The sequence below is a fragment of the Lontra canadensis genome, unplaced genomic scaffold, assembly GCF_010015895.1.
Source record: "Lontra canadensis isolate GAN:19392208 unplaced genomic scaffold, GSC_riverotter_1.0 scaffold18, whole genome shotgun sequence".
NCBI lineage: Eukaryota > Metazoa > Chordata > Mammalia > Carnivora > Mustelidae > Lontra > Lontra canadensis.
The window spans coordinates 23,858,422-23,883,714 of NW_022631012.1; the positions used below are offsets into that span (position 1 = coordinate 23,858,422).

At 42.0% G+C, this 25,293-nt stretch overlaps 1 protein-coding gene across 1 annotated transcript in view; it reads left to right on the plus strand.

Moving 5' to 3' along the window:
- The first annotated feature begins 600 nt into the window (after positions 1 to 600).
- The window catches only part of COL5A2 (collagen type V alpha 2 chain), a 134,670-nt gene continuing 109,977 nt past the window's right edge, over positions 601 to 25,293 (plus strand). The window contains exon 1 of the mRNA XM_032860255.1: positions 601 to 694. Coding sequence (XP_032716146.1) covers positions 601 to 694 — 94 coding nt within the window. The remainder of the gene's footprint in view (positions 695 to 25,293) is intronic.

A 25,293-nucleotide genomic window follows, 5' to 3' on the forward strand; every position in this document is an offset into this window, starting at 1 on the left:
GTGTAAGGTGGACAAGAGACCTGGATGATCTAGACACCAAAATCGAGGCTACAAGGCTGTATTTCCTCCCTAATGTCTTTTTCACCTTATAGGGAAAAAGTGAAGGGGCGTGTGTCTAGGGGGAAGGATTAGGGAGGAGGGAATAGGACTATTTTCTTCTAACAGTCTGTCTTTAAAAAAAAAGAAGAAGAAGAAGAAAAGAGAAAAAGAACTAAACGTTTGTTTCTGTGATTAAGTGCCCATTTCTGTTTAAAACATAAACGGAGCAGGGACAGTTGGAGGCTCAGAGACACAGAGAGGCGCGCTCTGATTTGGCTGTTTACCATCAATCAGACCGTTGCTTGGCAGACACTGGATAGTTATGAGCCTGAACAAGCTGAAAAGGGGCAGGAAGAGAAGTGGAGGCTGCATTCTTCCTATTTAAAGCTGCATCGCTTGAAAAAAGTTTTCTCAGACTGTGCTGGAGCTGGTGCTGGGAAGGGGTTTGCAGAGGCTGCCCCGGCCAGAGCTGAGAGAGCCGCGGCCGGCTTCATGGTGCTCCAAGAACCTTAGATCACTTCTCGCTCCCAGGAGGACCCGCATGTCCAGCATTTCGACGAGATGGCACACTGGCTGCAAGCAAGCCTTCTCCTCCTTCTGACTGTTTTATTAGGGCGGCTTGTCCCAGCGAGAGCCCAGGACGAAGGCGAGGACGGTGAGTTCTCGGCCGGCCGGCCGTTTGCTCTGCTTGTGCTGTTTCCTGCGGGTTTGGGACGGGGATGCTCAGCCCGGGGGAGGGAGAGGGCGAGGGGGCACTTGCAGTGGGGAGTGGGGCCGGGGCGGGCAGAGGTGCACCTGGGAGCGGCTGGAGGACCATCAGATTATCTGCAGACCCCGCCGCCGGGCAGAGGACACCACCGGGTACTTCTGCCAAAGTCCAGGCTGAGTCCTTTCAGCTGCAAGGGGAGGGGGAGACGTTTGAAAGGAAAGCAGAGCACTTGAAATGGAGCCCTGAAGGCAGGGTCACCAGAGGGGCTCTGTCCTTGGGGCAGGGTGCCGTCCTCCTTGCAGGGGACCTCAGGCCGCACAATTCTTTGTGTGGAAGGACCTCTGCGGCCACTCGATGACTGACTCCTCTTTGTCTCCGGCCTGGCTCTCCTCCCTTCACAGACGTTTCCTTCTGTCCCTTCCCATTTGGGATCTTAAATCCGCTTCTGCTGACCTAGAGCAGGTCTCCTTTACCTCCCCGTGACAGAGGCTGAAAGAAGCCAGATTCCTGAGACTGTGTCCCCCTCCCAGATGCACCATCAGGACAGGCGGGTTCCCTGCCAGATGGCGGAGGGCAGCACCCGGCCGCCTTACAGATGAAGCATCTATCATGGAGCATTTGCAGGGACATTATCCTTTAGATGCAAGTTTCTTGTCTTTTTCTCTATTTTAAGACGAACCTTGCCTGTTAACCGATTTTTTTTTTTTCCTATGCAGTTTGCTCATGTGAGGGCTGGGTTGTGTGGTCTGCTTAAGCAAAATGCCTGGCGGCTATAAAATATAAGAAAATACTTAATTTGGTTCCACTGATTATTAAGTCCTTGTTCTCCAGACATGTTCTTTTTCATAATAGGCCATTATAGATTTTCACGACTATTTAACATCAAACTCAAGCTTTTACAACTTAGCACATGTAAACTTTTCGGTTACCGCCTTACACAGATACTTTCGTGTTTATAGATATGCAGATATATGCATACATGTATGTATATATATTTTTAATACCTACTTCTGTGTCTTTTTGCTCTGAAGATGGTCATAAAATTAGTCTAGAGGCCACAAGTTGTAAGAATCATTTTCACAGTGAAAATAAGAATGTGAGATGAAGACCCAACAATCTGTCCAGAGTCCCATAGAGGGGGCACTTCCAAAAACTTGAAACTTTTTATGTTACTTTTTATGTTTTCAAAAATGAGGCAATTTACAAAAGGTAAAACTCTTGAGTTTCTTTGTATTGGTGTGAAAAACGTGCACTGGTTGGAAGGGTGGGGAAAATACTTGGGAAGTAGAAGTCAGGAAAGGGGAGAGAAAAAACACAGAAAAATTACAATAGAAACAGCAAATCTAATTACTAAGGGCACAGTTCACTCCCCTCCCCCACCAAAAGAATCAACAACTTTAAAACTTAACACAGCGTTCCTTGTTAATCTTTTAAAACCACTTTTACAAAGTGTGACAATAATTGAGCATGGGAATAAACGAAAGGGCTGTCTCGTAGGCTGTGTGGAATCGGCCACTTGTTAACAGAATTCCCCAAGTAGCTGTAATGACTCTGTAGGTGCTTCTGGAAAATAAAGAGAGCTTATTTTTTCTTATTATTAATTTACACAAATGTTAGAAATCTGTTATTTGGTGCAAAACTGCCCCATCTCCATACCAACCTCTCTTCCCCCAGCGTAACCAAAGAGCACAGCAACTGGAATCCCAAATATCAGATTTTATAGAAATAGTGTAATTCCTTGCATTCACATCACAAAAAATAAATCCCTCTGTCTTATTACTCTACCTAGGAGAGTATATATGATAAAAATTCAATAGCGAAAGAAAGTAGTATGGCCCTAATTAAAGGTGATCTAGAAAAGAATTCCAGAATCCAGTGTACTGAGTTCCGTGACTTGGACTGACTCACGCGCATATTTTGGTTTCAGTTACATTGAATGGATACTTGGCAGTACTCTATTTCCCCTGTTCAGGCTTGACACAAGCTTAATAAGCATGTCAGGGTTTTGAAACTCCATGTGATTTTAAATTCAGGGAATAGTAAGTTGAGGTAAATGCTTTAAACTAAAGGACTAACTAAGCACACATGCAAAACAAGTATATTTTTCAAATTTTAGCTATAACTAAGTCATATAATGTGCTATTGACTTTGCATACAAATATGTCCCCTTTGAAATGGAAAGACACGTTATCACATGTAAGTGGATATTTACACACTTTCATATTTTTCTTTTTAATACTTCAAGGTGTATCTCTCATCTGTTTGACTGTGGTTATTTACCGGAAATGTAAACGTAAGCCTAGTGCCTGCCTGATAGAAATACTTATGAACAATGAGGTAAAAGTAAGTAAATCAAGTCTTAGGCCTTTTAGGTCCAAACATTGCTACTTATTAGTAAATGTTAAGAACTGAAAAAAATAAAATAAAATAAATTCCTAAGAACTGAAAGGAAGTTGGGCTAACATTAATTGAAACTCTTAAGTAACCAGAATCATAGTTAGAATGACAAAATCAGATTTTGATGAGTTTTTGGGTATGTGTGTTTGTGATGGTGGTGGTAGGGAGCTTTAAAAAGGTTTGCCATTTGTTTTTTGTATGAGAAAATACTAGTGCATTTATAATAATTGTTACATTCCTGAACAAAGTTCTAACACCTACTGAGTTATACACATTCTTGCTATTAGAAATGGACAGACTTAATCTTAGAAAATCATCTTTGGTGTGAATCATTGATTTCAGCAACAGAGAAGTAACCGAGAGGAGAAAAGGTGCCAAAATGTACCATTTTATTTCCGGAGGCCAGGCAGGTGCCATAAACAAGTGGATCGAGTAAGTGGTTGTGCATCGGTAGGGAATGGTGGGCGTGTGGAGAGCTGAAGATGCCTCCCCCTTTAAGACATTCAAAACTAACGTTTGCAGAAAGCACTGCATACGCCAAATGCAGTATGTCTGAGTGCCAAGTTTGGCTCATGGACCATAAATCTGGAACCCTCTTGTTGCAACCCTACACTGATATCCTGGACCCAAGCCAACTTCGGATTACTAAGAGATGAGGGGCTGACCGTCCTTTTAATATCAAGGTCTCTTGCATTTTATTTTGCTGTATCTGCCATTTATCTCATCATTAAAATACAAATTCGAAGACACAAATGCTTATTGCTCAGCCTTACTTGGATCAGACCACTTTAAAGGAAGTAGAGAATATGAATACATAGCTTAAGATACTTGACCACTCACAAATTGTTTTTAACTCATTACTGATAAAATAGATACTTTGGATTGTGTAGGACATGCAAACTTTTACAGTGGGTGTTTTAATCGTGGTTCAGCTGCATCTAACAGAAAGCAATAGTTTAAATTTTTTTTCCTATTTTTAAAAGAAGCTCGTAGTTAAGTAGTGAAAGCCTGGTATATTAGCTTTACAAAGTCATCAAAGACTCAATCTCTTTCTAGTTCTTTACTCATATCCCTAGGGTATAATCCTTGAGTGATGGTCCTAGGTGGCTGCTGGAGTTCCAGCCATTACATTTACTTTCCAGGCATTTGAATAGAGAATGAGAGACAAAGGTGGTGATTCTCTCTTTTTTCATGGAGACAATTAGGCCTTCATTCCATTTCAACTTATAGTGGCTGGAATTCAGTCATTTAGGCACACAAAGCTACAAGGGCAGCTAGGGAATGTAGTGTTTTAGCTAGGTGGCACTAGCTGTGTACGCTACTGAATAGAGTTATGTTATGAAGGATATGAAAGACAGAATAGCTGTTAGGAAGCAACTCTAGTCCCAACCACAAGGAGTGTCAGTCACTTTCAGTGGAACAAGTCTTCTAATTTCAATGGGCAGGATATAGTTGTGTGATCAGATCTACCCTGGTTATTGTTCACTTCTGAGTAGTGTGTGAGACTGAGATCATTGGAAGGCACTGATATGAGCCTGCAATTCTTTGCTTCCTGATTCTGTCCAGATAAATTTAGAAGTACCTGTAACTTCTACCCAAACTAAACTGAGGCTTTACTTTGAAGAGTGTATCTCTCTCTATACATGTAGACTGTAGATCGAGAGATAAAGACGATATTTTATTTTTAAGAGAGAGAGAAGAGAGGAAAGAACATGAGGGGAAGGGCAGAGAAAGAGGGGGTGGAGAGTCTTTCAAGCAGACTCAGCCCTGAGCCTCAGAGCCTGATACGTGGCTCAGCATCAGGACCCCGAGATCACGACCTGAGCCGAAACCAAGAATCAGCCACAGTCAACAGACTGTGCCACCCAGGTGCCTTGATACAGATAATTGTTTTATAAATACAAATATGTATTTTTATAAATACAAATAAATGCAAATATTTGTCTTTTTATAAAGACAAATACAATATATGCTTTGACCATGACTCTTTGGGTTAGTGGGTAAACAATCCACAGGTCCACATTGAGCGGGCTGTGTGGTCATCTGAAGAGCTTGTTACCAATATGGATTCTGGGCTCTTCTCCTTTCCAGATACCCAACTTAGCAGGTTTGGATGGGATTTGGGAAGCTCTATAGGTGGTTCTGATTAGTGTTGGTGAACCACTGTGTTACATCTCTGCCTAACGCTCTTGATCTGGATGTGGACCAGTTAGGTTCTTGTTCCAAGACTACACAGCTGTGACTTGGTGGTAACTTGCTACTCCAGTGATTCTCTTCAGTTACAGGTCTGCCTAATTAAAGTTCATAGATAAACCACTGCAGATTCACTGTCATTTCTGGAAAAATAACTCAATGCCCAAATCCCACTCATAGTGGCTTATGTAAATCGTCTACTATACAGTGGGTGCATGTTATTAAAATATATTTTAATAGGTGAATATAGAGTTTTCATTTTCTCTCTTTTACTTCGTATTTTTCATACTTTTAGCACTGTCACTGCAGACCTACAATTCATGGGGTTGATCATTCCAGAAATGCCCATAATGCTGGAAATGAGGTAAAAACAGAAAGAGAAAGCTTTGTTTTGAGGAACTGGGACTTACAAGATTGGAATCATGTTAAACTATGGTCACAGGAAGAAAACTACTTAATCAATGTACTCCTACTTGAAGGATAATCCGTACATCATCACTTGGTCTTTTATTACATTTATAAAATGTTTAAAAGTCAGTCATTTTTTGACCTACCATTTTTTGCTCTGAGGTCACATTGAAAAATTTAGATTTACATATGAGATATGTAGTAATGGTAAGGGAAAAGTCTAAAATTATTAGTTATTAAGTGATTCATTATATAAATTTGGCCAAGTTGTATAAGTTTATATAAAATAATGGAGTTGGGAAGATACTCACAATTCAGCTTTTCTCTTGATTACTTTCCATGTAAATTTCATCTAAGTTTCCTGTAAGATTGTTGAGTCATGATAGTCAGTATTTTTAAAAGTATCTACTTTTGGCATTTGCTGGAGGGAGCAGACTATCCTATGGAAAATTTTGCCTTAAAGTTGTAGCCACATTGCAACCTTAGTGTTTTTATGATAGTTTATTAAAATGTTCAAAACTAAGCCCTTCAGAAGAAATCAAGGTGTTTTCATCTTATACTGTGAATATATTCTCTAAGGAACAGTGTGTAAGAGAAATCCCACTAGTGGTAAGTGATTAGTGGGATTCTGATAGTGTAAGATTCTTCTTATCCACGTGCCTTCTACAGAGAAAGTAGCAACGTCAACAATATTAATGAATTAATGTGTCCCTGTAGCTCTGTGATGTAATGTTCAAACTCAAAAATGTTTACATGCTTTTTTTTTGTTTTGTTTTAATTTCTCCTGGGAAAGAGAAAAGACATCCCACAGTTCTTTCTCTTCTTTCTTTCATCTTTTTTTCTCTTTTTGGTGTCTGCTCAATCAGAATTATAAATTCAGTTGCAAGAGACAACAAATATATTCTCAGTAGAAATGTTGCTTGCATCAGAAGCATCACAGCCTTAAAGTCTGTGTACTTGAGTAAGAAGCCCCGTCTGGCAGTCTTTGGGAAAACACCTGCTTCTGGTCCCTCTCTGGGGTTTAGGAGCTCTGCAACCTGCAAGGTGTGCTTTCACCTCACCAGACTTTTGGGTCCTCATCTAAAGTTGGGAAAATGTACACACCTCTGTCAGTCTGCTGGGACTCCTGGAACTCACCCCTGAAGGTAATTTTAAAACACTTAACTGAGACACAGAAAGTGATATTACAATCTGATTTCAGTCATCACAGATACAAACCTTAGTGGCATATTTTTTACTTTAACCTAATCTTTGAATTTGTTTTGAAAAAGCTTCTGGATTTGTTTCCCTTCTGTAGTTTTGTTTGTTTCCCACTTCCCAGGGGAACTTTCTCCACCAGTCGTCCTCTCTTCGCTCTAAAGACAGCCACTTCCTTTCTCTGGGGTCTTTCCCCTTATCTGGTAAACAAGCTCAGCTCCTCCCAGGGCCGTGTCTGGCTCCCCCCCTGTCTTAATTCTTAGTCCAGCTGCTTTAGGAGAAGTACACTTTTCTGCCTCTGTCTCCATGCCCTCACTCATCCCTGTGCGCTCGGACTTTTGTCTCCTCTACTCCAGTTAAGCTGGTCTAGTAAGTTGAGGACTAAAATGTGTGATGTTCCAATGGGCCCCTTTAATCTGTTTCATCAGGCCTTTCTCCCTGATTTGATACAATTGACCACTCCAGCTTTCTTGAAAAACTGTTCTCTGAAAGTTCTCCCTCGAGCTACCTAACCTTTTCCTGTCAGCTTGTGGGCAAGTTCTTCCTTTTTCCTTTGCCCCTCCCCCTTTTTTCCCCTCACAGGATCTGGTTCACTGGTCTTCCCTATTTATTCTCTTCCTGGATCATCTGGGAATCACTCTCTCTCAGGGTTTCACTTAACAGCTAACGGCTGAGAATTCGCAGACCTCTCTCTGCAGTCCTCACCTTCCACACCTCCCCAAGGACGGGCCATAACCTCTTCAAGTTCAGCGCATCTAAAACCCGACTCATGATCGTTCCTTCAAGACAAGAGCATCTTTCCTATGTATTCCTTATATCAGGGAATGACAGCATCATCTTACCTGGTCACTAAAGCAAAATTCCTATCAGTCACTTAATTTTACAGTTTTATCTGCCCAATATTTCCCAAATATACCTCTTTTCCCTTTCTTCTACAAATGCCTCGGTTCAGGTACAATCAAATCCCTGGATAATTGCAAAAGCATTTGAATTCCCAGCCAGGCCTCCTATGTGGCCACTTCTCACTCACGCGTACGTAGAGCTCCTCTGTTGCTGCTGTGACATCAAACTAAACTCTGATCACGTCATTGCCAGCTCCATCACCTTCTGCTGGCTCTCGTAATCTGAGGGAAAGAATCATGTGCAGGCTCCTGAGCGTGGCATATGAGACCTTCTACGATCTGGCTCAGTTCTAGAATTTTAGTCCTATCATAGCTGTCACACCCTGCCCGAAAACAAGAATTCGCTTGTAGTTCCCAACTCCCACTGCACATGCACACACACTGTACCTTTTTCTTACTTGCCCCTGTTTTCCAGGTCCCATTCCATGTTATTAATTCATTTTATGTATTAGGCACATAATAGTTATTCCTTGAATATGTACCAATTAAACATTATTTTTAAAACTCTAAAAAGATTTCCTAGCATTTACTCAACTATTAGTGAACTTATATTAAACTCAGTTTTTACAAATTTGTATAATCTTGCACAATTTTTTATTTCTTTATGTCTTAGTTTCTTCATCTGTCAAATTGAAATAACAATATCGACCTCACATTATTATGAAGACTACCGTATGTATAAACTGCCTATGTAGTTTGGGTCCTGACATAGCAGGAGCTCGTTAAATGATAGTTGATACTATTTCTCCATTACTGTTTAATTACACAGCAATGACAATAATGCATATTAGGTGATTATGAGAATGAAACTATTAGATACCATGGAAAAATAAAAGAAACAACTTTTGCTCCCAAAGAGATGAAAATCTAGTGTAAAACTTAAAATGCAATTTAAATTTAAATTAAGTTTTACTTAAAATGTAAAATTTTAAATTTTACCTACGATTATAGTATGGTCATTCTGATAATACATCAAAATATGCAACTCACTTCTAGCTGGGCTATATGCTAAGTCCATTTAAAAACGTCACTCTTCAAAGAGTAGAGCTTTATTGTGTGGCTCCTTGTGTAGGTCTATTATGGGGGAAAAACCAAAGAAACCAAAACATCTTTCCATCGGAGCCTGTCTCATGGCCCCGTGGTTTGGAGCGTCCCCGCCTCCCCGCCCCACACCCGCACTTCATTCTCTGCGGGGGCTTCCCGCGTGCGAGCAGGCAGGCTCCTGGCGGGTTGCGGGGAACCTCCCGCCTGTCCACGAGCTCGTCTGTTCCGGAGTTGATTTTCCGGAACCGTGATCGTCGTGTCTCCATTCAAGTTTAGAAGCGTGTTTTCCACACTGCCTGGCTCTGGGTTGCATCAGGAACGAGAGGAGAAGAAATGATTAAGTTAGTTTTTTCATATGATAATTGTCTTTCTCTGATTGACTTATTTCGCTCAGCCTAATACCCTCTAGTTCCATCCATGTCGTCGCAAATGGCAAGATTTCATTTCTTTTGATGGCTGCAGAGTATTCCATTGTGTATATGGACCACATCTTCTTTATCCATTCATCTGTCGATGGACATCTAGGTTCTTTCCATAGTCTGGCTGTTGTGGACATTGCTGCTATGAACATTCGGGTGCACGTGCCCCTTCAGATCACTACGTTTTTATCTTTAGGGTAAATACCCAGGAGTGTGATTGCTGGGTCACAGGGTAGCTCTGATATGAGGAATTTGAGAGGCAGGGTGGGGATTCAGGGGTCGGGAGGGAAAAAATGAAACAAGATGGGACCGGGGAGACTCTTAAACTCAGGAAACAAACTGAGGGTTGCTGGGGGTGGGGGAGGGATGGGGTGGTTGGGTTATGGACTCTGGGGAGGGTATGTGCTATGGTGAGTGCTGGGAAGTGTGTAAGACCGATGACTCCCAGACCTGTACCCTGAAGCAAAAAATACATTATATGTTAATAAAAACTGTTACAGTTTAATTCAGAACATCATCTTTCTCATGTTAGTGCTAATTTTTGAGCTAGAATTTCTGGTGAGATGGACTGGTGGACACTGTGATTAACTTGTTATCACAGAAGATGAACTGCAGAAAAAAGTTCCTCATTTTCTGGTCTTTGGCTATAAACACAAAACCTCTGAAGTTTTATAAGGAAAGTTGATACTTTATTTTGAGAAGGCAGAAGGATACTGGTCATTCTGAGGCAAATGAGTGATTCTGATAAAAGAATTTTCTTTTACATGAATTTGTACTTAAAAAACAAAACAAAACAAAACAAAACAAAAAAACTTGGGCCTTGAAGGAGGAACCACTGAACCTTTCCTCAGGGATCTTGTGTTCAAGCCTTAAGGAGCTACAAATGTTATGTCTTTCTGAGTGTTCATTAAAAAATTCTCATTTCTTTCTCTAACCATTTCCTATTTCCCCTCAAATCTTGACATCTAACCATTCGATTAGGCATGTGTTTGTGTTTTTATTTTTCTCCCTTAAGCATAGTAAAACTGAACTTAACTTTGCTGAGAAACAACTAGTAAATTCCTGAACAAATGGAGTTCTCATGAGCCTGCGAAGATCTCAGTCTTTTTACAATCTGTTTATTTTACTTAAAAAAAAAAAATAAAGTGGGATAATTACTTTAGAGAATGAGACAGAAGTGAAACAGAATTAGTGCTGTAGAGATTAGCCAGTGACAACATTCAAAGTTCCGTTTGCAGTGCTTGTGTTTGCAGACAGGGAGGAGGACGGAATAAAATTAACTTAGTACGTTGATGATAATTAAGTTAGTATTTTGGCGTCTTCAGCATATAAAGAAGTATGTTTCATAAACTTGCCGTAGGTCCACTTACCTGAGCTACCTGGTATTCCTTCCACATCTGTTCCGTGGATGCAATGTTACAAGGTCCTAGAAGAACGAGCAAGTTCAGTTCTAGAAAAACAGTTTTAAAATAGATGACTTTAGTTTAGTTTTGTTCTGTTTTAGGAAAATATGCTTTCAAGCTCCTTTCTGTTTGAAGGGAAAGCACTGAGAATTCTGCATGAGAACTAGGGTCCCACACTGCAGATCTGGTTGGATGTTGTCAACTTCCCAAATTTTGCTTCAAATTATAGACTTTTCCTTGGAGCTTGGGCTCCCACCAAAACTTTACTGTTTTGTGTCCTCTTCTCTCCTACTCCATGAGAAATACACAGCGCATGCTTTCTAGTTACTATTTAATGCCCAGTATTAATAATATGACTCCCTTATGATGAGAGCCAATTATATGATAGTTTGCCCTTTGCGATCTTTTTTTCACTGTTCTCTGACCATTAGAATCAGCAGATACTGTGGTCCTGGGTGAAAACTCCACTAGCAGATTGAGTCTGTGTCTCACACTTTAGGCGAATGAAACAGGGCTGTCAAGGACGTTCTGTACTTGCCCATGGACGGTTCCACAGTCGAGACATTAAAATCATTTCAGATCCATTCTAATGAAACTAGAAGTTGCCTCAGTATCATCAAAATGGAAATTTGCCCACCACATTCCCACTGTTTCTGAAGAGGACTTTTGAGTTTCTTCAGGGTAGAACCCTGTGGTAGTGCATCACACGGAAGGCTTCGGTTCGTGGAAAGGTGGGTTCTCTGTGGGTACCCAGGGTGCCAGTTAGCATCTCTGTGATACACTAAAATGCAAGTCACCAAGCTAATGTGAGACTTCATGACTGGACCTATATCATGTCTTGTGAGATTTATTGAGAGGATTTCAAAGAGCTTGGGAAAGTTTGTGACATCCATTAATTTTTGTTCTTTAATTTCTCTAATTTTTACCCTATATTCCTAAAACATTGCCATTTTAGAATAAAGAAATAGACACTAACATGATACTATATTTCTTTTTTTGTGTGCCAATAGCATATATACTGTAGGTTGGGCCTATAGATGGAAGGAAAAGCTCATTGTTTCAGTGAGATTTTTTTTTCTCTTTTTGATTATAGGAAATTCCCCTGGTTCCCAACTATTACCATTTTTTGATACATAGGGCTTTTAACAGTTAGCAATTTCTACATTTCAAACTTCTCCTTTTCCACTTACTTTCCATGAGCAGTTATTAGCGCATGGTCCTTGGAGTCTCACGTTGGGGTCCTGATAGGCCATTGGCAGCCATGTGACCTTGAGCAGGTTGGTTTTTTCATCTGCATATTGAGAAATTGAGTTAAAATTCCTCACACTTTAAAGGCACTGAAGAAAAGCAGGAGTTACTAATACTTAGGTTGATTCCCTGATAGACCATTGCAGGCTGTTTTCTGCTACCGTAATTGAAATAATTTCCATCAGTGCGCCCCCAGTTACTCGGGGTGACGGGAGAAAGACTGTGGGAGCAACGACCTGTAGGCATGGGGGCAGAATGCAAGGTTAGGAGGGAGAAGCATAATGGGGAGGTTTGAAATAGCAATAAATAAATGTTATTTATCTCATGTTTTTCCCTTGAGCCAGGCCTCTGCCCACCTTTCGATTACTCACAAAGCAAGTTAAGGAAAGCAAAGCAACCAAACCCCTGAGAGTTATACTTTGGTATTAGGGTGCACCTCACCAACTTGGAAGTACATGTGCTCACTTAATTTTATCCTTTTTTCTAATATAACGACTTCGGGAACTGTTTGCCCATTTGGTTCAGGGAGGGAGTTGTTCAAGAACAGTGAAAGTGTACTTCACATATGAAACTTGTTTATCTTCCTCGTATTTTACTGACGTCAAGGTAGACTTATTTGACCCCTGAGCATTGTCTTCATGAGGGATGGCGTTCACCTCCGCCTGGGCGCTCGGTGGGGAGGACGGCGCGGTGTGTGTGAGCTCACTCGGTGTCTACTAACTCTGCGTGGCAGGAGCACCGCGAGAGCACTGCCCGGAGTCAGATGACTGGAATAAAGTCTCCCTCTTTCCTTATAAATTCCTTATAAGAAGACTTAGTGGCCTCATTTATGAAACAGGGATCATACCTTTTATTGTCTCAAGGTACAAAATAAAGAATTCACACTATGTGTGGAAACCCTGTTAGTGTAAAGGCCAGTAGAGGGATAGCATGGTGTCAACGTGCCTTTGCTGTGCTGACAGTTAACTGAATGCACACCAAGTGTTTCCTTCTGAGCAAACACTCCCGTTAGTAGTCTAAAGGAGCATGAGACTCTCCATCGACATGAAAGAAAGCAAGTTAGGGTGTTTTGAATTGGGGAACATAAAGTACCTTCTTACAGAACTATCTAGGAACCTCCCAGAGCCCCCACATTGGCGTTAAACAGGAAGGAATGAGAACAGAGGCTTTGACTGGAGGATAAACAGAACAAATAGGAAAAGAAAACATGATTTTTGTGATGTAACTGGACTGTAGTCTCTCCACATGCAAAAACGTAGCTTCCTGGCAGAGGCTGAATCCACTATTATCGTTACTTCTCCCCTACGCATCTCCCATCGGGAAGCCTGTCTCAAAATCAAAGAGAAGCTCTGAGAGCCTGTTTGTAGCCCGGTATCCCTTTTCGCTGGGTCAGAAGGGGACTTTGAGCTGAAAGTTTAAACTGGTGACAAATGTCCACACAATCTGAGCTCCGTGTTTAGACAAAGGTTCCATCGCTCTCAGGCCTGTCTGCTCTCCGGGGTGTTTTAAGACTTTCTACTTGTACAGGGAGAAACATGCAGTTACGGAGATGAGGACTTCCACCAAATAGACTGTTCTCTTTCTTCCATGAATAAATTGTTGAAATAATTTTAAAGAAAAGCTTCTAGATTAAAACTGGACCAGGACACACAAAATCTGCGTTCTAATGGCAGATCTGTCAGGAACTAAGTGGCTGATTCCGTGGAAGGAACTTAAAGTCGCTGGCCCTCAGATTCTCCCCTTCCTAAACCTTTGATCCATTACGCAGAGCAGTTCTTCCTGCTCTGAAAGTCGGGGACCGCGGGCGGCTCTGGGAACCTGCACCCATACCCGCAGAGTTGTGCACGCGCCTGCGAGGAATCTCACGGACGCTTTTGGCAGATTGAGGTGTCGTGCCTAGTCTCCGTAGATAATGTGTTTCTGTACTTTTAAATTAGGATTTGATGTTTTTATCCATGTTTGTCCAGTTTTTACCCATGGTTCATTTCAGGAATACAACTTCCGATTTATGACTTTGGAAAATGATCTGCTTTTCGGTTAATGGCTTTATAGCAAACTTTCTAGGGAAGTCTCTAAAATGAGACAAAGTTTCTAGGCAAAGGTTCCTTCCTTTTGCGGGGCACGGAGGGAGAGGGAGAGAGTGGATCTTAAGCAGGCTTCACGCTCAGCACGGAGCCCGCCGTGGGTCTCTGTCTCACACCCCTGAGGTCATGACCTGAGCCGAAAGCAAGTCGGACGCTTAACTGACTGAGCCACGCAAAATTTCTAAAAGGAGGTTATGAAAAAATTTATAGTACTATGGCCTCAAATTGTGTAGGTTTCAGGTAATTTTGAGCTTTCCAACAACAAAGAAAAGGTGTACATGTATCATGTGTTGTATTACACCATCACAGCTGTATGACGCCAGGTTCTCCAGGTATGTTTTGGTGGGATGGGTGGTCAGATAAGCAGCATCCTAGGCTCTCACCCTTAGAGCTGATGGATTTGTCTTGGTAGCAGAGACACCGTTTGTTCTTCCTGACGACTGAACATAGTAAACTGCTATTCTGTCCAAATTTTAAAGAAAGGACAAAGGAGAAAGAGAATTAAAAGGTTCTGGGCTTTCATGTGAAGAGTAGATCATGGGATGGTCATTCTTATTATATTTTTTAGGAGACATGTATGTGTTTATTCTGAATATCTAGAAGATTTGATTTATTCCACTGGTGTTTCTTAAACACAGAACTTTTGAGAACATACTGCCTGTCCTCCTTACACTTCAAGGAAAATGAGATTCTGTGTCTGCTTCTTTTCCAGATTTCCTCCCTTCAGTAATACTGACTGGGTCTTCTACACATTTATGTACCCAAATCCTACTAGAATTTTACTCCCAGACATTTTGGGGATAGAGAAGAGCATTTTTAAAATATTACTATGTGTCTAATTCAGGTGCATGAAATTTTTGAATTAAAAATCTGAAAAGATTAAAAAAATACTATTCACATGTGCTTACCTCCATGTTCAAATCAGAGATTCCAGTGGGAGAAAACTGTCAAATTCTAGACAAATACATTCTTCAAAAAGTGAGAGCTACTTGGTAATCTTACAGCACTTAGCAATAATTTACTTTGCGGGGGGATGTAAATCCCCCTCAAAGGCCACTATAAATTTGTGTTAGTGACATTGGAATTTAGTTCAGATGATTCTAAAATTTTTGACTTTTTGTTAAAGGAAATAATGCTCTAATCTCAAGCGATGGTAATTTTGACTGACTTTTCTCTACAGAGGAAGATACTCCCACTGTTTGTCTATGAGGCACTCACCTGCATTCCTTCATTTATTTACTCCTTCACTAAAAATTAACAGAGTACCTGCTGTTTACCAGGCCCTTCACTGACTGATGCAGAAATAAGTATTTAATCTTTACCCCCAAAGAACTAATCATGTAATGGGCACAAGTAAAGGACTATACCGTATGGTCTGTGCTGGTGGCGGCAGACAGAGGATCCTAGGGGCTCCAGAAGACACCCCTTCCACACAATGCCTCAGAGACGGGAGGTCAGGGAAGGTCTGAGAGGAGGGAACACCGGAGCAGAGTCATTCCCCTGCTTTCACTCCGTTATCTCCTTCCTCTGCCTCCCACCCTCTCGTTCATGTACCCAAGTCTTTAACATCAGGATCTGGTCTGATGTGCCTCCTTCTAAAAACCTTTCTGATGATCTCAGTCATCTCTGTTCTTTTTGTCTAAATGACAGCATTTCCCCTTTCTATGATACCTTTAACCCTCAAAAAAACCTTTTCTGTCTCTTCCATTGTTTTAGTTTCATTTATCAATAAAACATTTATCACTGATCTTTTAGTTCTATCATCTGCTCCTTCAGAATAAAGACCATCTCTCAATGGGCTCACTAGATGATGGGGTGAGGAGAGCGCTTGTCGTGATGAGCACTGGGTGTTGGAAGTACACATCTAAACTGTACACCTGAAAATGGTAGTAACTGTATGTTAACTAACTGGAATTTAAATTAAAATGCACAAAAAAAAGACCATCTTTCAAACCCAGAAAATCAAAAGCATTTCCAGTGCTGTGCATGTTTCAGATACTCAATAAATGTTTGTGGTTAATAATAAAGCAAAATATATTTTTTGATGGTTCAAAATCAAGTGGCTTCTCTCCGGCTAATTATCAGATTGTTTTCTAATTATATTACTCAATCTTGCTGAATTTTTTATATCAATAGCAAACGTAAAAAAATTGAATCAACTTTTATGTATAGGTTAGTTCCTCTTTGTGTGAAGCCTCATAAAAATACATACTCTGTAGCACAGAAATTGGGTACAGAAGGAAACAAAAGTTAATTTTATTTATAATGACTTTAGTCAGGCATTAGGGACACAAAGGTGATTAACACACAAGGAACGTGTGTAATGAGGGAAATCAACATAGGAGCCAAAAAGTAAACCACAATATAATAAATATGAGGAGGGTTATCCGGCTCCCCTCGGAGAGCAGGGGTTGGTTTTCTGGAGGAGAGAGACCCCACACATACATGATGGATGTGTGGTCGCCCGCAGAAAGGAGACAAGAGAGAAGCAAGAAGATGGCATGTAATTAGGAACAAAAGATATGAAGAAATACTCAGAAATATGAATCAACATCATTTTGCAGAAAAGGAAAAAGCTGCAGAAACTGCAACTACTTTAATGTCTTGGAGCATAGAACGGAAGGTAGGGTGATCTCGTTCGTTATTAGAGAGGTGATGTTTTAGATAATTTATTGATTATTGATAAAGTCTGTATTTAATAATAGTAGAAATAACAAGCATAGATTATTATTTTTCTTTCCTTATTCATTAAAAAGCTGAGTTGTGAAGTGACAAAGAAATACAGGACCATAATTGGGATAAGAGGTAGAGTCAAGTAAGGATTTTTGCTTTATTTTGTTTTCAGAGGACAGAATGGGCTGTTTATGGCCTGAGCGAAAGTGTCCCAGGGAGAGGGAGATCTTGAAGATACAGAAAGAAAGGGCAATAAAGATTGACCACGATACAGAAAGGCACTGTGTTGTGTATAAAGGTAGAGAGGTTAGCTTCAAACAGGAGATGGGGTTAGTGTGTCTTTGTCTCTAGAAGCAAGAAGCAGATGCAGATGTGGCTTCAGGTGAAAGCAGCTCTTTGGGGTCCACGAGGTGGGAGTGGAAGGTCGTGATGGCCCATGTTTGAAAACACGGTTTTTATTGCTTCAATTTAATGTTTCAATTACTTTAATGTATCAGTTTTAGTTCAATACAAAATTAAGTCAGTTCAATGTAATCAATCAAATTACATATCCTGGAATGGCCCTCTAGACCAACTGTTCTAACTATTGGTCTGTTTGGGCTAACATGATGCAAAGATCAAATTATCAATACATTGTTCGTTTTTATTGAAAATGTCGGCTAATTGTCAGAGAGTTGCTCAAAATCCTTCTGCAGCGTGATCCATAATGTTTCTTCTTCCAGCCAGGTGGTGTACTCTTCTTTTGGACGGTCAGCTTCAACTTTCCATCCATACCTAACTCCCCTCTTTGCCCCCGCCATGTTACTAATCACAGTGCTTGAAAGAGAGTCCCTTTCTCAGAGGCAAGGCTAGGGTTTTCCACACAGGCCCGTGGTCCATATTCAGCTGACGCTTATTGCTGGAGGTCGCTGCCTCTGTAAATAACATCACGCTCGATCTAGGTAGGATTGAGCAGTTCACAAGGTACATTTACTCATTTGATGCGCACATAAAACCCAAGAACCTTAGTTTACAGTTGAGGAAATTGAGACTCACAAGAAATAAATGATTTTGGACAGGGATATGGAACTTGGGTTTCCTGGCTCCCAAGCCACAGCTCTTTCAATTGCATCTTATAGAGAGGAGAAAAGGGAAGGAGCAAGACCGTTTAGTGAGAAGAAAAGCAGGGCACACTGCATGAAAATGGTGTGTTTAGTGCTGCGTTCTTAGAGACCTCAGTGGGACCAAACCTGTAGCAGGCGATAATTAGGGCAAGTATCACATCATTTGATCTTGTAGAGGCTTAGATTTTTTTTTTTTCCAGGCATGAAAGTTTGGGATTATCATGAAGAGCTATAATGAGGAAGTAAGCAAGCAACTTTTAATTTACCCAACTAAACATTTTACTTGCGATGAAATAGGAATCCTTGTAAGCAGGACTCCACATAGAGTTGAAAGCAGATGCAGTCATAGGATGTGTGACAGGTTGAGAGCCAACAGTGACTTCGGAAAGGAAAAATTATGTGGGTTTAGCGCTCAGTGAGACACCTCTAATTATTAGGTTTTCTGTCCTGGCATTCTGTGCTCCACTGATTATAAAATTAATGAAGAAGTCACTGGCCAAATATTACCGTGTGCTTCCTCAACCCCTGGATCCTAAGTTCCAGGCCAGACACTGGAAGTAGAAAGAAAAATAAGAATCCTTTTTCTTACTTACAGAGTTCCAGCCTGAGAGATACACTGTAAGTTTCTGTAGCAGGAACGGGCAGAAAGGCAACAGCATATGTGCAGATCTGCTTAGGCTGGTCTAAGAACTAGTGAAAAGCTACAAAACCCAGACATCTACATCAAACATTTTCAATAGGAGGCTCTCCAATCAAAATGTTTATTTGTTAAGAAAATGTTTTCTTCCTTCTCTAGTGACATTTTTTTATCAAAACATGTGTTCATCTTTCCATGAAGGTGATTACAAATGAGTTAAAGATTTAATCACCTGCAGACACGTTTTACATTTACGTAAATGTTGCTCATTGATAATGAATCAATCTGTAATAGCAAATATTTGTCTGAGTTCTGTGTACTAAACCAAGTGCTATGGTACACTCAGTGCATATATTTACTAATAAATTCAGAACTAGAAGCCATGGTACCTCACCTTAGGAAGTTTCTAATTTAGTTACAAAGTAAACACTTGAAATCATTAAGCCAAGAAATAGGATACATAAGCACTGAACAAAAATACATTAATTCTTTTTTTATTAATTATTTTCATTAACATATAATGTATTATGTGCCCTGGGGTACAGGTCTGTGAATCATCAGGCTTACACACTTGAGAATAAGCCTGGGGTAAACTTAGGAAAGGGGAAAATTGACTGGAGCTGCTAGAAAACGAGTGAAGATTTCAAAGAGGAAACAGGCAGGAGAATGGTGTTGTGGAAGGCGTCAGAAAGGCTCTCGGATTGGGACGCCTGTGTGGCTCCGTCTGTTAAGCGGCTGCCGTTGCCTCCGGTCATGATCCCGGGGTCCTGGGATGGAGTCCCACACTGGGCTCTCTGCTCAGCAGGGAGCCTGCTTCTCCTTCTGTCTGATTCTTCCACTGCTTGTGCTCTCTCACTCTCTCTATCAAATAAATAAATTTTAAAAATCTTAGAAAAAGAAAAAAGGTTCTCAGATCAATGGTAATTCTATTGCAGAGATCCAAGGGAAGGATGATGGGAGAAAGGTCCTGGATCCTGTTGGTGGGGAGTTTTCTGACCTTCCTCAAAGGTCTTGGAGAGAATAGTTGTCTAACTAGTTAAGAACCAAAGCAAAATTGCTAGTGGTTTGACTTCTCATATGTTCAAATACATTGATTTCTGAACTAATTTCACCTGGTAGTTTCTTAAGTAAAATTCTACTCAGCTAATTTTAGTTCTCTATTATTTTCTAGAGGACTGATTGGATGTTACTAATGAAATGGTGGATACAATCTGTTGGTGTTTCCGCAATGTGAACATTTTTAGTGCTAGGAAGTAAATTGTGGTGCTGATGACGTATTGTATAAGAGTCGAGGACTGGGATCAGTGGATTATACAAGCAGAGTGCATAAAATCCACATTGGCTTGGTGATATTTAATCTGTATGTGATAAGAATACTTGTTATCACAAAAATGACACAAATTCCGTAAATTATTTCATAAAGTCATTACTATGGAGTCAGTCATTGCACGTATCATTGGTATTACATTGTAGATTCTCAGAGACCCTGCTATTAATTACTGGTATGATGACCAGTTTTTGACTTTCTAATTAAAATTTGACAAGTATTTGTTGGATATGTGCTGTGTTCAAGCTACTGTGCGTGGTTATGGGAGTACCACAGTGTAAGATGCCCTCACTGAATTCAGTCTATAAAGAGAGAGAAAAGCAATATATAGAATGGGAATGTTTTGTTTTTTAAAATTTTTAAAAGATTTAAATTTTTTAAAAAACTATTAGAGAAAGAGAGGGCATACATGAGCAGGGGGAGGGGCAGAAGGAGAAGGAGAAGCGGACTCCGCATGAGCAAAGAGCCCAAAGTGGGGCTCCATCCCAGGATCGTGACCCGAGTGGAAAGCAGACACTTAACTGACTGAACCACCCAGGTGCCCCTAGAATGGGAATGTTTTAAAAATGTAGTTGTCACAAATAAACCTCTTTTTCCCTATTTAGATAAAGAAATAATCACATATTATAGTTAACATCAGATAAAAATATTTATTTCAGCCATTTCATTGATTGTAAAAATAGCAAATTATTTCTTCAAACCAGGACATACCAGGGAGAATAGGGCATTTTGACCTAACTCTTGGCAAAGTTTTATTTCATACCAGAATACCACAAAACATTTAGTTGACCGAAAAATTAGCCCACATTTTATTTTTGTCATCCAAAGAACATTACATTCCAGACTTCCTATTACTGGTATGTGTGAGATACACTTTGAAGTAGACAGTAGTCTGGGTTGGGGTTCTTTTCTGTCTGTCCTGTTCAGTCATGTTGGCAAAGTGGTGCAAATATCGCCTTTTCTAGCATAAGAAGATAACAGAACACTATGTGATTATTGCTCAAGAAGAATGAGGAAATGATATTTCTGTTCTTTTTGGACCTTTTTATTTAAATGCGTTTAACATGCTCTGTTAGCTCAATGAATGTTTTCAATTCTTCTCTAACACTGTTCCTTTTTTTGCTTTTGTCTTGGGTTCAACTTCTAGAAGTGTTATTATTTGTATATGCTTTAGGAAACACAGAAGAAACAAATGTTTTTTAAAAGTCAGCAAACTGGGACAACTTCTAATGTGACTAAAAGTATTAGCATCATTTGTATTTACATCTTTATATATATGTACATATATTTACATATATCTATATATGGGAGAGAGAGATCTGTATATATTTATATATAATTTTCATTAAACAGTACAGAATATTTAACTGCTTGCTTCATTATAGCCTGAGTGCTGAGTGGTGTCCATTGGGGAGGTGGGTGAAAAATTAGAAGGTAGTCAGAGCCATTACATCGTCATATTAACAGTTGCCTCGGTCGAATTTTCCATTTTGTAACCAGATGTTATTTTTCAGCTCCCATGGCAACTAATCCTCAATCATATTTTCACTATTTTATTGCAAATTATTACAGTAACTTAATAGAGCATATGCTTATTATATTCCCTCATGTAAATTAATGCTGTATTTTGTCTTAGTTGTTTTGCAAGTTACAGATGATAATGTGATTTTACACTGTCAGTTTAATGGAATTTATTCTTAGATAACAGATTCAAATATTTGGCACAAAAATATATTTGAGACACATCAATATAAGTTTTGGAGTATGCAAAAATAGCAATTTTTCTACTAATGCATCAGTTTGTGACAACATTTTCTCATTTAATGCGTATGTCTCACTGGGGCAATCTCTCCAGCAAAGCAGGATAAGGAGACTCTTAAAATTAACATATGGGGACAAGACCATCAATATCAGAAAACTGAGTGTATTTGGAACTTCCAAGTCTTGGCAAGTCCTTCTTCTTCTTTTTCTTCTTCTTCATTTTTTATTTTTTAATATTTTATTTATTTGAGAGACAGAGACCACAAGCAGGCAGAGAGGCAGGCAGAGAGAGAGGGGGAAGCAGGCTCCCCGATGAGCAGAGAGCCCGACGCGGGTCTCGATGTCTCGATCCCAGGACCCTGAGATCATGACCTGAGCCGAAGGCAGAGGCTTTAACCCACTGAGCCACCCAGGCGCCCCTTGGCAAGTTCTTCTGAAAGGAAAAATATGTTGAAAAGAAAAAACACTATATTGGTTTGTTTTCAAATGTAACATAAATTATAATTTTATGGTATTTTTTTATCCTTTTATTTTTAAAATTTGACAGTCTTCAATATCCACAGCCAAGAATTATTTCCCTAAAAAAGGAAACTTAAATTTGTTTATTTAACAACTATGTATCGAGTGCCTGTGACAGCCGCATTCCCTGGCCCCGGGCGTGCAGCCGCGAGCCGGCTCTGACCGCAGGGATCTGGGATTCTCCCCCGGGGTGTGGCTGCGGGTTAACCGCCCTCCACAGACGCCCCGAGCCGCGAACGCGCGGCCTCACATGGCAGGGGTGAGTAGGTCTGTGGATTGCATCGTGGAGACTCGTCAGCTGAGTGCCAAGGGAGGAGACGGACTTGCGTGGACTGGGTGGGCCCGGTGTTATCAGGAGGAGGCAGCAGACGTGCAGCTGCGGAAGGCGGCCGAAGCAGGGCGCGTCGGAGAGGGAGGGTGCGGGATGGTGGCTGTGAAACCCGGGCAGGGTCCCCACATCACGGAGGGCGAGCGGCCTCCAGAAGCAGAGAAAGACAGTGAACGGATCTTCTCCCAGGGCCTCCGGGGGATGCGGCCCCGGTGACGCCCTGATCGTGCCCCACTCGGGGTGCGCGGCGTCCGGAGCCGCAGGATCCCAGACGCGTGCCGCGGGGACTTGCGGGCCTTCGTCCCGACCGCAGTAAGCGAGGAGGACAGCGCAGAGGCGGGAGAGGGGACCGGCCGAACAACTGGAGAGATGGCGGGGTGGAGCGGCCTGAGGTCCTGGCTTGGAGCCCGGAATGGAGCTGTGAGCCGAGGACTAGGGGCAGCCTGCGGAGGCCAACACGGACGGACAGGGGACCCCAACCCTAACGCTCACGGGGGCCCTCGGCCAGTGAGACGCATCGGGGACCCGCGAGTTCCAGAGCCACGAGAGAAAGAGCTGCTGCAGCCGCTGAGTCCGCGACTGTGACAGCAGCCGTCGGAAGTAAGACAATGTGTGAGCAACCGAGAAGGAACAGGTTTGATCATAATCGGCATCGAGGGATGAGAACAACGTAAGGTTCTGCGCTGTGTCTGCAGGACGGTGTCCGCTAACCCCCCGTGGCTACTTAGTTAAACTCAGTTCGACTGAGTTGACATCCAAGCGCTCCCAGAGCGCCCGGGGACGACGGAGCGTGGTTGCGGCCGCCGAGCCGGTGGACGCGGACGTTCCCCGCAGGACCCGCCCGCAGTGCGCGAGGGGCGTCCCGCGCCGGCGGCCTGAGTCCGAGGGCGTCCGGCCTGGGCGAGGCGGTGCCAGGGCCGCAGTAGACGAGCAGGTGCACAGCAGTTCGGCGCCCGGTCGTTTGCGGGGCTCACGGGCCCTGGCACCGGCGCGGCCGCGGCCCAAGGCGTAGCCGCCGCCACGGGTGACGGCGGAGCCCGCGGGCGAGGCTCCAGCTGCGTCACCGTTAAGTCCTTCTCCCACAGTCTGGACCGAGAAGTTCACGTCGAGGCTGGGTGTTGCTGCCGTACATCCCCTTCGTCGTCCCCTCGCAGCTGGTGTTAGCGGAACTGACGTCGGGGGTCGACCTGATGGATTGAAAAGGACAGTTTCTCGGGCGCTTGTCTCCGTGAAGGAATCCGGAGAGAGAGTGTGTGTCTTTGTTTGCTTGATCATGCGTGTTAATTTTTTCCTTTTAAGCTCTTTTAACTTCGGGATGTTCTAACACGGATTCATAAGCCACGGCATTACAAACGTGATAGAAAGTGCCAGAGTTTGCAGTCAGGAGTTTCACCAGAACCAGGGACTATCGGAGAGCTGGTACTCAGAGGTCATGCGGAGTCTCGGGGTCTCTAAGGGAACTGCCTTTTAAGGCAAACGTATCTCACCGGTGAAAGTGATGGAGGACGGTTTCCAGATGTTGAAATGCTTATTTTGGCAACTGCTGCCGAAAACTGACCCATGTCTTGCCAGAACAACCAGAAGGGATGAAAAGCACCGGTGTAAGTGGGTCAGGCACACGGCAAGCAGAGCGAGCGGAACCCAGAAAGGATACATTTAGGAAAGACAGTGGAGCCAAGGGAGCAAAATGTGGAGCCTCCGTTCATTGCTTGTCATGAAACTGTGTTTGGCTCCGTCATGGGACGCACCCAGGCTTATCACTGCTTCACACTCCACTCCCCTCTTCCTCTACCTTCATTATCTTTCCTGTAAATAGTGATGTCAGTACATTGATCAGGGAAACTCCTCCCAGCTGGTGTGCTTGTTGGGTATTACAGGATTAGTAAAACGTGTATGGCTAGAGTCAAACAGATTTGTCTTCCAGTCCTGGTTCATTATTTACGTCAGGATGACCTTGGCTGAACTGCTTAACCCCAAAACAGTCCAGATTCTTGATCTGTAGAAGGAAGGTTACGATCTCATTGATCTGTACAAAGGAGGTTATGATCTCCTTCCCAGAGTCCTGCTGTGAGAAATAAATGAAGTCACGTATGGGAGGTGCGTGCCGACATGAGTGTTTCCTTGCATCTGCCCATTCTAACAAGCCTCCAGAAAACACATGTTTTTGTACAGTGAGGAAAAACACACTTTCAGAAGACATCTGAGAGTTGCGTGTAATGTGGACAAACTCCTCGATGAGCTATTTTTAGCCAGGTGGGTTCTTGTAAGCTCTCGTAGTATAATCTCGAAGATGACCAGGGATTCTGTTTACGTATCAGGCACCCCCTGGGGATTGTTTCCGGAAAGGTGAAGAAAACACAAAAATAAACACCCACTCTCAATGGAACATTTTCTTTTATGCTCTGAATATCCACGGTGCTCCTTCTGTTCCAACACTGTGTTAACCTGTGTGTTGATTTTTACAATGCGTCTGTAGGGGCACCTGGTGGCCCTGTCTGTTGAGCATCTGGGTGTCGTGAGATCAAGCCCCCCGTCAGGCTCCACGCTGGGGGCAGAGTCTGCTTGGGATTCTTTCCTTTTTCCTCTCCCTCTGCCCCTCCCCACGGTCCTCTCTCTTTCTCTCTCAAATAAATAAATAAATTCTTTAAAATGTAGACTGTAATTGTCATCCCAAACTAGCCAACCGATTGCACGCAGTTCGAGTGAAATCTCCTGTCTGCCTCCTCATCTTGGTGAGATCTTGGACTTCAATTTCTCTCTTTTTTAAAGACTTATTTATTTATTTATTTATTTACTTGAGAGAGAGAGAGAGCACAGGAGTGAGGCCAGCAGGGGCAGGAGAAGGACAAGCAGACTCCTAACTGGGCAAGCAGCCAGGAGGGCCTTCATCTCCATTTGCACA